The sequence below is a fragment of the Cucumis sativus genome, chromosome 4, assembly GCF_000004075.3.
Source record: "Cucumis sativus cultivar 9930 chromosome 4, Cucumber_9930_V3, whole genome shotgun sequence".
Taxonomy (NCBI): domain Eukaryota; kingdom Viridiplantae; phylum Streptophyta; class Magnoliopsida; order Cucurbitales; family Cucurbitaceae; genus Cucumis; species Cucumis sativus.
This window is the reverse complement of record NC_026658.2, coordinates 25576073-25589665: the sequence shown is the minus strand read 5'-3', so window position 1 is coordinate 25589665 and position 13593 is coordinate 25576073. Positions and strand designations below refer to the sequence as shown.

The following is a 13593-nucleotide window of genomic DNA, read 5'->3' as shown; positions in this document are numbered from 1 at the left end:
GATGCATCAATAAAAAATTATATATTTTGAAAGATAGATTCAAATTGAACAAAGTTAATGAGACCAAAATGGTATTCTTATATAATTTCAAACGAAAAGGAATAATTATGTTGAGTCTTTGTAATTAATCAATCTATCTTCAACTTAAATTTAATGTTAGTCAATTCCACTTGTGCAATTCCTATTTAAGGTGAAATTGAAGTAATTACTCTTAGTTGACATTTGACATTGAATGGCCTATTAGTTGGTTGGAGCGGGGAACTCGAAAGTCACAAATTATGAGACCTGAATGGACCAATTTTTTTTTATTACTTCTATTTACTTTTGAAAATACAAACACACAGCCCAATTTGGCTGGCACATAGCTAGCTAAGATTAAACCATTTCAAAAGTAAAGAAAAGAGAAGTGAAGAGCCTTAAATAGGCCTCAATAAATTCCCCATGGGCGGCGAAATGAAGGAATCGCTGAGGAGTAAATGTTTTCCATTAAGTTAAGAGAGCAAAAACATGTCTCTTCAAAAGACGTGTGAGACTTTTTAACACTCTGCCACCACCCAACTTCTTCAATGCTGCTTTAAATTTCTCCTCTTTTTTCTCTCACTCTCTCTTCTGCTCTGTTTCCTTATAATGCTAAGCCAATGCCAAATTCATAGCAACTCCAAAAGAGACTTTCTCATTTCTAGTTATCTACAATAAAACGTATTTTATATTCTTATTTTTATTTTTTCATGGCGGAAACGGCGTCGTATATCAACACATGCAAGTCGTTTTTAGTTTTTCTGGCTTTGTCTTTTCCGGCGACAACACTGGCATTGTCCTTCGGATTTTACGCCGCCACGTGTCCCGCCGCCGAGTTAATGGTTAGGAACACCGTCAGATCGGCTTCCTCCGTTGACCCCACCGTCCCCGGCAAGCTCCTCCGGTTGCTATTCCATGACTGTTTTGTTGAGGTTAGTTAACTTCAAACCGATCTGCTTTTCTTTTGGTAAAACGACGACGCATTTTCTCCCCACCGTTGAAGCCCTTATTTTTCTTTTCTACTCTGACTTAATTTATTTAATTTAGTGAGTAAATTTAAATTTTTTTTCAGTTTTTATAAGAATTAAAAATATACCACAAACTAAATTAATACACATCTGAAAAAATATTTGGATTTTTTTAGACATGGTTCATATTTCCTAAAAATCTGGTTTTAAAATTTTATTTTAGTAGTTGAATCTTTTTTGTTTGATTTATTGGAAATAAAAAAAAAGATATACGTAGAAAACGGTAAATAAAAATAGTATTTATATGTTTAATTTTAAAAAGAAAGCAAGGTGACAGTAAAATTTCAACCTTTTTCTACTAATTGTTTGTTGAACCACATTAGTACCTTTATGGGTACTAATTTTTTGGCCGTGCATGTCCATACTTTTAAGCATTATTAAGTTTACGGAAAAATATTTTAAATTTAGCTTGTAAATTTTAAAATTTATACTTTTTAGACTTAAAGTTTCAAGTTTTTAGGTAGAACTCATCCAAGGTCTATTAGTTAATTAAAGCATCATTATAACAGTTTTGCATATAAGTAAAACTACTTTTATATTTATAACTTTAATTTGTTCGGATTTAATTTTTAATCGATCTTCAGAGTTATCTTTATAACTTTAATTTGTTCGGTTCTAATTTTTAATCGAGCTTAAGTGTTCTTAAAATTGAATTTTAATCCAAATTGATTAAGTAATAATTATTATTTACATGCAATTAATTACAATATAATGATATAAAAAAGTTAAGAATTATTAAAAGTGTAGAGATTAAAATAATGTTAGTAGTATATTATTTTATCAACTGAGTGTTTCAAAATTTCAAAACATACAGGGATGTGATGCTTCTGTATTGGTGGAAGGAAATGGAACGGAACGAAGCGATCCGGCAAACAAGTCACTTGGAGGATTCGAAGTAATCGATTCAGCTAAGAGAACTTTAGAAATTTTTTGTCCCGGAACTGTTTCATGTGCCGATATTGTCGTTTTAGCCGCCAGAGATGCAGTTGAATTCGTGAGTTTAATTTTCATCCTTTACATTTCCAAAGTCATTTTTAAAACAACTGATAGTTATCCATAATTTTTCTTTCCTTTTATCAACATATTTACTATTTGAATCACATCTCTAAATAGTAAAAATATATATATATATACATTGGTTAATTGAATTATGACCATCTTACCAAATTTATTTTAAAAGATAGATTTTTAAAAAATGAATATACCATAAGAAAGAGCGTACTTATAATTAATCAACTTGTTATTTGAATAACACAATTGCGAAAATGTAAAACAAAATAATAAAAGCAATTCCTTTTGGCCAAAATAGGCAATCAATCAAAAAAGAAAAAAATATATCAATTATAGCCTAATAAAAATTAGGTCACACTCAAAATTATATATTTAGGTTTGAGAATTTTTAGTCTATAGTATAAATAGAGCATCAAAGAAATAGATTTGTGTGTTGTAAAATGACTGCTTTAGTAATATATAGTATGACTTTTGTTTCTAAATTATTTATTGTTGATGGCTCCTAATGATTAACGCAATTCATTTCTAAATATGAAAAAGAATGTTGCTAGTATTGGAAAAGTCTAAATTGGCAAATCTAAAACTTAAAAGAGTTGAAGCGACCAATTTTTACTTTTGATGATCGAAATCTACTAAATTCGATATATCGAAAATTAACTTTGTTCTTGTAAACGGGTCTAACCTAAAATTTATAATTAAATCTAAACAATAAACTTAATATTATAGGGACAAACTTGTAATTTAAGTTACAAGTACAATGATTGAAATAAACTAAACAATACTCTAAATTCTCTTCATCCTTAGCACAGACCGGTGGGCCCTCCGTTCAAGTCCCGACCGGCCGAAGAGACGGAAAGATATCAGCGGCGTCAAACGTCCGGCCAAACATCGCCGACACAAGCTTTTCAGTCAACCAGATGATGAATCTCTTCTCATCAAAAGGACTGTCGGTGGACGATCTCGTCATCCTCTCCGGTGCCCACACCATCGGAACCTCCCACTGCAGCGCCTTCAGCGACCGCTTCCGACGAAACCCAAATGGCCAACTGACCCTCATCGACGCCTCTCTAGACGGGGCCTACGCCGACGAGCTCATGCGGCGGTGCCCTGCAGGCGCCTCCACTGCCGCCACCGTCGAAAACGATCCGGCTACGTCGTCTGTCTTTGACAATCAGTATTACAGAAACATTTTGTCACATAGAGGGCTGTTGCAGTCGGATTCCGTTCTGATCAGCGACGGCCGGACTAGAGCTCGGGTGGAGAGCTTCGCGAATGATGAGATTGGGTTCTTTGAAAACTGGGCCCAGTCGTTCTTGAAACTTAGTAGCGTTGGAGTTAAGAGTGGGGATGAAGGGGAAATTAGGTTGTCTTGTTCTACTCCTAATGTTTGAGATTTTAGTGGGAAAGAAAATGTATAAATATTTGTGACTGTAAAAAAGGTTTATTATTTTTTTTTTCTGTATGCAGTAATTGTTGTTTGATTTGTGGGTTAGTAATAATTGTTCGTGATAATTGAATTTACATAAAATCTTGAACTTAAATTACATTTGAGGTTGATGTATTCATTTTAGATGGAATTAGAAACTTTGTTATTAAGAACCAATTAGTAAATCACACTAAACTTATCCCAACCATTGAAAGTGAGAATAGTTCAAAGTACAAAAATATTAATAGTCAGTTATAGACGTAATAATTTAAAAAATAAATGAAATAGAAGTCTTAAAAGGGTTATAATAAAGTTGGGAGCTTTCAATTTCCTGGACATTCCATGTGTTTGAATTATACTAATCAAGTCACATGTGCAATGCACGCGAATTAAAAAATTTTCAAAAATAAATATGACGTTGAGTTAGAAAAATTTACACATTTACAAAATATATCAAAATTTCATATTTTATCGATGATAGACACAAACAAACTTATGTTAATATCTATTAATATCGTTGATAAAAACATATCAATATTTATCTTTAATATAATCCAAAATTTTGTTACATTTGATCAATACATTAAGTTTACTATTGTATTCACACTTCTCAATCCTTGTTGCTACACCTATCTACTAATAATAATTAAGTATATGACGACGTTTTTAAAAAAATTGTAAATATAGTCAAGTTTAAAGATTTTAATGATTTAACGATGGTAAATCAATATTTGTATCGTAGTCTATTAGTAAAATATTTGGATCGATTTTGCTATATTTACAAAATTTTAAAAATGTTAGTATATCGTTTACACCAATCCCTTTCTTCCACCTACATGATGTATAACTTTCATGGTAGAATATGAAATGGGCCTAAATTAGGGCTTGTATTATAGGCCCAGCCAACACAATAACGACTATTCATATGATATAGCTTTCTAATAAACAAACTTTATACTAAAATCTCCATTCGAATTGAAAGATGTTGGTATATGTTGTTGGTTTTAAATATGGGTATATTTATTGATAGGAAATGTGATAGATGTGCTGTCTACTTGACCATTTGTCACACTCTTTATAATAAAATATATTTATTGTCATTGATTTTAATATAGAATCAGATTTGTAATAATAATTAAAAAAAAAAACTTGATGTTCAAGTTTCTAACTTATTTCTTGGAGTGTTTTAAATGAGTTGATGGCAACAAAAAAAGTAAATTTATAACTCCACACGTTTAGCCAAATATAATTCGCAAATGAAGTAACAAAGAAAGAAAGAATGTCAATCTCCATTTTTTGTGATGGATCATACTTGCAAGATATTAAATATAAATTTTCAAAATCTTCTCCAACTATCTTATCCAAATTTTATTAACTTACGTTCAGAGCTACAAAACATTTAAAAGAGAATGTGGTTTTTATTTTAACTGTTAACATATTTATGTTTTACGTGTTATGTTTGGTGTTCTTGCTTTGCTTTTCGTTCAATTACAGTAGTAGTACTACTGATCCGACGACGATGTTATTTGCTATAATTTTTCATTGTAGGTAACTATATTGACAAAATACTATTTATATATTAAAAAGAATAAAGAATCATAATTATTCCGTAAATATGCATAATATAACATTCACAAAAACCTATCTAAAAGTGGAACAAATGTGTGTGAACATATATTTATCACCTTAATTAGTAACTCTTTCTATTTTTATCAATGTTATAGTTTATAAACAAATTTTCATTTTTATTCTTAATCTATACAATTTAGATAAGTTATTACTTATAAGCATTATGCACAATTGTTTCAAAATCCATTCTCGAGTGTTGATTTTAATAAATCTCAAATGTATTCAAATAAAATTAATTATTATTTTTTCAAATAAATAAACAATAACATCGACAAATTTCATATAAACAAAAGACACCTCACAAATCAACAATCAACTAAAATATAATTTTACAAAATATTTACAACTTATAGCAAATTCTATTACTGATAGTCATTGATATGCTATAGTGATAGAAGACTATCAATGATATAATTTAAAATTTTGTTACAACCTGTAAATATTTTAATTTATTTTACTATTTTAAAAAATGACCCTAAACTAATTCTAAAATTTATAGAAATTACAATAACTATCATGGTTGAACACTTAAAAATATAAATAAAATAAAATGAAACATAGAAAACCAGTTATAATAAATATTTTCACGGTGCATTTTTTAAAATAGCAAAACAAATTAAATTATTTATATGTTATAGTAAAATTTTGGATTATATTATTGATAGTTTTTTATTATTATAACATATCAAAGATTATAGATGATAGAATTTGCTATAGGTTGTAAATATTTTGTAGAATCTACTATTTTAAAAAAATTTATCTTTTTTCAATGTTACGTTATTTTTAATAATTTTCTTCTTCTTTTTCTTTAATTATTTTATTTGATTGATAAAAAAAAGATAATAAAGATTGTTACCCATAAAGAAAGGGGAATTTCTATTGGTACGAAATGTAATGTGAGAAACTTCCAAGCAATGGACAAAAAGAGTGTGAAAGTTAGACCAAAAGGCTAAAAAGAAAAGAGATTAATATGGTTAGCTTTCATTTCACATACAATAAAATACTAATAATAATAAAGAAACGAAGGTTGCAAGCTGCCATGATAATGACTCATTGGTCCTCTAAGAGTAAAAAGTAACCGTTTTGAATAATAAGTCTTTGAGGTTTTCTTTTTTTCTTTCCATTTCTTTCCTTTTCCATTTTTCTCTTTTGTTACTCTCTCGTCTAATAATTGTGAAGAAAAATACTTTAAATTACAAAATTAGTCTTCCAATTATTTAATTTTGTGTGTATGTATATTGAATATGTTTCTAAATTTTAAAACCATATAATGAGTTTTCTAAGATCCTTAAATTCATTTTATTTTTAGATTTTTGTTATAATTTAATTATAATAATTTAGGTAAATTATTGTAATTTTGATTATAATAGTATGTATTTGATGTGTAGACTACTTTAGTTTGATAAAAAAATAGTAAACAATATAGCTAATTAGAGACTTTAAAATAGTGTTCCCTGTGGCAAGAGATGATTGTTATAGTCATAGATAATCGTTGTCCCAAACGGTTTTTAAATTTATAAAAATTGTATGTTTTTTATTTTTTAAATAGTAGGCATCTTCTATCCATGAGCTCGTTTCTCTTCTTCACTCTCTACCAACACTTTAGAGTATATTTGGACTACGTTTTCAAGTGTTTTACTTAATTTAACAAATATACTTGACAATCAAACGTGTTTTAAATAGGTATATAAAAATAAAGTTTTTGAAAAACATCTCGTTTCTTAAATCAATCCGAAAGAATTCTTAAAGTTTAAACTTAAAAAGAAATATGCTATACGATGGAGAATTGTCAAAAATAACAAATTTGACAAAATATTTACAACATATAACAAAATTTTCAGATTCTATGAGATACATTGATAACTATTTATATATTGTAGATATTTTGTAAATATTTTAATTAATTTATGTATTTAAAAAATATCCCCTCTATCCATGCCATTTTCAAATATAATAAAATGAACTAAAATATCTACAAATTTTTATATTTTATAAGTAACCATCTTCATTATAGTTTTGTCATTTACACCAACTCCACAACAAAAATAGTTAAATCAGATAAGGATGAATATATAAAACAATAAATGAATGATGGAGATTGAGAATCTAGAATCTTAAAATTATAATAATAGCAACAACAAAAGAAAAAAGAGTGCGTTCATATGTGGAATTGAATTCGATGTGGAAACAACCCATAGATATATACATAATACATACTGTTTGATATCCAAACAAAAGACAGAAAGACAAATTTTTGTTCTTTCAAAAAGTTATGAGGTTTTCATTCACATTAGATACCTGAAAAGTAAAAGGAACATTTCCACAATAATAATAATGAATTCTAAAGAATTTTGATTAAAGAAAATGAAACCCATCAATTGTGGAGAAATGAATGGGTGGAATTAAGCCAACCTCTCACGTTTGTGTGTTTCCTTTCACTCTCCACTACATAGTGTAGAATTGATCAAAATAGATCCATAAATGTTTTTATAATAATTCGTGAAATCACTCATCAAATGGTAGTCAATTCATTTTATAAAGAGTACGAGTTTCACTGGTATTTTTAACGTGGAATCTTCAACATTACAACACATGTATATGTGTTCAAATATATTAATAGACCAACGATGTAACCATCCACTAATAAATCTTTATTTTAGTTAAATAATAAAATACAATAGGTTAATAATTAATTTTAATATTTCTTCTTTCACGTTTATTCAGTTTATGTTATATAGTAAAATTTGAAGGAACATTTTTTAAAATAGCAAAATAAATTAAAACATTTATAAATTATAGCAATTTTTTTAAATTATATCAATGATAACCAGTAATGTCTTAGTGATATCATTCTATCTTTGGTTATCAATGTCACTGATAGAATAATATCACTGCCTGTCAAATATTTGTTATTAATATAATATGAAATTTTGCTATCTCCTATAAATGTTTTGTCAAATTTGCTATTTTTGACAAATTTTCAAATTTGTATTTAACTTTTTTACGACAATAGTGACTTTTGAGATGAGGATAGATAATATTTAAATATATTTTTTAAATTTTATAGTAAAAGGATGCTAATAAATAATTAAATATTTGAGAAATTGACAATTTTTTTTAAAAAACAGCTTATTGTCTTTTACATATTATAAATTTAACAAGTATGATGATAATCAGACTCGAATCAATTTTTAAATTTGTTATTTTTACAATTTTAACGACATGAATTATATTAACACTATTTTTACTATTTTTGTAAACTTTTCTTAATATTTTTTAAAATCCAACTATGATACAAACATGGACTGGATTTGATATTTCTCGGAAGTACGGACTGACATCTGAGGTTTAAAAGAATATTTCAATTTTTATATTAAAAATGCTAAAAGTCGTGAAAAAAAATTAAAAATAGAAACAAGTAATAAGACTAAATTTAATATTTATTTAAAGTGCGATTATTAAAATTAAATATTTAAAAATACAAAATAAACCAACTTACACGAAACCGAAATAGTATTTTAATTGTTGTTTCTTTTCCAAATTTTGTTGATTACTTAGGTAAATTAAACGGTTGTAGAAAGAGAGATGGGGAGGGCCCCTAGGGAACCACCGAGCTCGTACTTATCGGGAACAAGCATTTGCATATCTTCTACGCACTCTTTTGATCGTGACATCCTTTTCTTTTCTTTTCTTTCCTTTCCATTCTTCTCAATAATTATCAAACTTCCTTAGTTTTGGTTTAGAAAGGTTGAGTTAGTTATTATAATATATTTTATTATTTTGATAGTTTTTTAATTTTGGTAATTATTCTTGAAGTATCGACAATTTTAATATGAATTACAAATAACGTGGAGAAGTGATTATTATAAAACAAATAACGTGGAGAAGTGATTATTATAAAACAAATAACGTGGAGAAGTGATTATTATAAAATAATAAACATGGTAGATGATGTAAATTTTTAAATAATTTTCTTTAATTGAATGTAAAATTTTAATAATTGAAACGTCAAACTATAGTTTTAGCTATTTTCTCAATTAATGATACTCTTACATCTTTCTATTTCAAAGTACATAAGAGAAATGTTATTGTAATGAATTCAATAATTTGATTATTACTCGAACTACATCAATTAGTCATAATTTGATTGTTTGAGTTAATGGAAATTTCAATTATACACTCTCAATCAATTATCGTTATTACTATTTTGAGTGCTTTGTACGATAAATTTTGCGTAGTGAGAAGTTTGAGTCGCTCAAGTACGCTTAAATAATTAATCATCATGGATTGGTCTAGCGGTAAAAATTTTAATAACTAACTAAAAGGTCATGAGTTCAATCATATAACCATCTACTTAGGAGTTAATCACGAAGTTTAATTGATAATCTAAAAGTTCTTAATCATGAAGGCAACACAATAATCAATCATAAATATGAAAACAAACAAAGAAGAGTTTGATTATTAGATAAGAATTGATTACACATGTTAGGTTGGGAAATATCAATTCCTACTTTCCGTTTTATATCGTTCTTCCTATATTGGTAGGCAACAAAATCAACAAATCAAGATCGATCTATTTCATTAAAAATCTTTCATTTTGGTAATCTAACTCTTCCATCTATGATTGATATAATCATCATATTTACATGAAATTAAAGCTTAATTCAAACCGTTTGGGGATAATTATCAAAGTTTGATCATATTAAAATCCCATTGATTATACAACCATTGCAATTTTCAAAAGTTGACGTTGATTTTCTTACACTAACTACCCAATAAAGTAGACTACCTTTCTTTTCAATTAATCAAATTTAATAAAAAGAAAAAGAAAAAAAATGCTATAGTCGAAAGAAGTACTTGTCAATTATTTTTGAAAAATACTTGTTAAACTATTAAGGTTTATTTTTTGATAATTATAATTGATAGTAATTTTAATAATAATGACTAAGTATATAGTAATATATAAAAAAATTTGTAAATATAACCAAATCTATAAAAAAAAATTGAATTTTATAATTAATAGATTTTCCTATTTTTGTTTTTTTAAATGATATTATATTTACAAATAAAATTATCTGTATAGTTTGAAAAATAAAAACTTTAATATTTTATTTATGGTGAGTTGGATATTTACCTTTCGCTTATTCTCTCTTCTAACAACTAATCAAGGAAAATAAACTAACCTTTTTCACTAAAGTATAAAATAAACTAACTACTAGTTGCTCCATTTTTATTAAGAAAAATATTACAAAATAAGATATGAGGACTGAAATAATTGACATGTGAAAAAAAGACTATACTTTATTGCTTTAATAGTAATATACATTATTGTTTTTTGTTTTTCTTTTCCGTTCATGGCAGGCTCACGAGTAGCATGAGGCTCTAAAATGTACATTCTCCTAAGTTTTTGTTTTCTTTTTAAAAAATATCGTTAAAAAGGTGGTACACATTATAAAAAAAATCAAGTATAATAAATTTTATCTTTTAACAATTTTCTTCGTAGTTTGTTCTTCAGGAGAACCACTATTTTTTTCTGATCAATTGTGAGGAAGATTTGTCTTGTGGCTCTTGAGAAAAAGCCTCTAGAGCTACACATGTGTGATATAACCGTTTATGTTGTATATTAACAATAATAATGTATATTTTTCTGTATTGTCCGGACTAGGTTACAACACTTCAACTAATTTCACAGGACAATCTGCTAAATCCTACAACATTTTGGCGTTGAAAAAACTCGTAGGAAATAAGTTCATAAGTACGTGACTATCATGAATTGAACTCATCCATCTTAGTTAAGTTAAATTTTGAGACCATATTTTTTAAAAAACTTAAATTTATTTTGAAAATATTATTAGGAGGTATTAAAATTTAAAACAAGTAGACCATGGTTTAACATTTGACTGACTAAATGTCTCCAATTAGTTGTTGTCTCTATCAATTATCCATTGATTTGATTTGAAAACATGTCTTCAATGTTCAATGAACAAAATAAATTAGCACAAATTAAATATCACAATTTTCCCTCTTTTTGTTATTATTTTTCTTTTTTCACATTTGATAACAAACTTGTTTTTCGAAATTTATTTTTGTCTTTGTCTTAAATTCTTTATCAAGACGTTTACCTTTTTTTTTTTTGTCTAGAACATAATTATATATATATTTTTATTCCAATACTAAAAACAAGAACAATTTTACGAAAACCAATTTACATTATTTCAAATTTTAATAGGTAGCCTAACATCGTCAATTCGTCTGGGATGGAAACCATTAATTTGTTTTAAAAATACTTTTGAATTATTGAAAACTATCATAAATACTTTTAAAAAATGTTAAGAAATACTATTGTTTATCCAACGTCAGTTTTTTCACTAACCAAATTTTTAAGTTAAAATCGTAGTTTTAGATTTATTTAACTATTCAGATAGACCATGAACACAACTAATCTCAATAGTTATGTTATAATTATTATACATTAATTTCTGAATAAAACTAAAATGTATTTAACTATTAATACATAGTGATAATCTCATAAATCTACACGTGTGAGTTTTTTTTTATTTGACTAATTATTGTTTTAAGTAGATATTTTTACTTTGAAAATTTTATGTTTTGGTTGTTGCGAAGTCTAAATCTTACACAAACTTCGATTTCGATGAATATTTCTAAAATCTTTAAAAAATTAATTTTAAATCAGTAAATAAATATTTTATTATTTCTAAATAAGTAAATAAATCCACTATTTATATTAGTTTATTTAATTCGTGAACTTCTTTATGATGATGTAATAAAAATATTGATTCACCATTCTATCGATATCAAATTCATGTAAATTTAAACTATGATTTTAACTTGAAATTTTGGTCTTTATTTTGTGCTAACAAATTTGGTGTAAGAGTTGAATGATATTTATGAAACTTTTTAATAGTTGATAAGTGTTTTTCAAACCAAAATTTTAACAATTTCGGTTCAAAACTAACTGTAAAAGTATTTTTTAACCATCCTTACAACTATAAAACCATTTTTTAAAAATTTTGAAAGTTACGTTAGTTTTCTTTTTTTTTTCTTTTAATATGTTAGATGTAACATCCAATAAATAAATAAATACTCTTTGTGATGTGCTTTTGTGCTCTCCTATCATTGCGTGATGAATGAATAAGACTACTTTATTAAGGCCTAATTGGGTCAAGTGGGACTTGTGAGTCCCACAATCCCTTCAACATTTTTTTCAATTCCACCCTCCAAATTATTGAACAAAGCTGTCCACAACACAACAAGTCCTCTCCAAGCTAAACCCTAATTATCATTATTATTATTTTCAAAACAACTAAAATATAATAAAATAAAAAACTTATTGTTAATAAACTTTGATTAATATTGATAAATAATCTACCAACATTTGGGAGCAGATTTATTAAGGAGTTAGGGATGTCCCTCACATTCTCGTTTTTTGTATTTTAGTATTAATTTTGAAGTGTTAAATTACAATATATATTAAATAATACTTTATTAGTATTAAATTATCTAATATTATTGATTTGAATATAGGGAATACACAATTTTCACATATTTTTAACAATTTTTCACTTAAAATAATTCCTTGGTGTCTTTTACAAAGTTTTCATAGTGGAAGTCCGAATGTTAATTATATTTAAGGAGTGAATCATCCCCAATTGAGCAAACAAAATGATATCTTCTTTGATTTTAGACCCAATAAATTTTAAACTCTCAATAATGTCAAATTGACATCGTCACCTTCCCATTTACTATGATTTATTTATAAACATTATTATTATTTTTTATCTCACATCACTAGCCAATTTCAAGTTGATGCAACAAAAATAGTAGTTAAAATCATATCTCAACTCCAAATATTTACATTCATACTGTCAATTCTCTAATAGGAAACATTTTGTTTTAATCTATTGAATGATAGAGATACAACCAATGTGGAATGGAAAAAGTAGCTAATAGTAATAATACTATCATTAATGTCCTGTATAATCATTCATTTTTTATATATCAACACTAACTAAAATAGAAAAAAAAAAAACAAATCAACATTAATTCATAAATAAGCAAACTTTACATTGTAAATTTCATCCAATTCTAAAGTAAATTGAACAATTGATATCAGTAAGAATAACTCGAATAATCTATTATAAGAATTGTATTAGATTAGTTTAAAACGTAGGTTAAGTTGTGTTAAAAATTTTAGTTTTTTTTAAGGGTTAGAAGTTAACAATTTCGGTTTATTCCAACTCAACTCGAATATGAGCATTTTTTACAATAGCAAAATAAATTAAAATATTTACAAGTTATAATAAAACTATTGGTTCTGTCCAAGATAGAAAATGATAGACTTATATCACTAGTTATCAATGTCACTGATAATTTTTTTTGAATGAATTGGTGATTTAATATGATATCAGAGCAGGTGGTCGATGGAGGTCCTCAAATTTTGCTATAACTTGTAACTATTTT

The 13593-nt window shown here is 26.6% G+C and overlaps 1 protein-coding gene across 1 annotated transcript; it reads left to right on the top strand.

Moving 5' to 3' along the window:
- Positions 1–549: 549 nt before the first annotated feature.
- Positions 550–3622, top strand: LOC101211842 (peroxidase 46). The gene is made up of 3 exons (XM_004145529.3): positions 550–950; positions 1861–2040; positions 2867–3622. The coding sequence occupies exons 1-3, from the start codon at positions 729–731 to the stop codon at positions 3446–3448; spliced, it is 984 nt and encodes a 327-aa protein (XP_004145577.1). The 5' UTR covers positions 550–728; the 3' UTR covers positions 3449–3622.
- The last annotated feature ends 9971 nt before the right edge of the window (positions 3623–13593 follow it).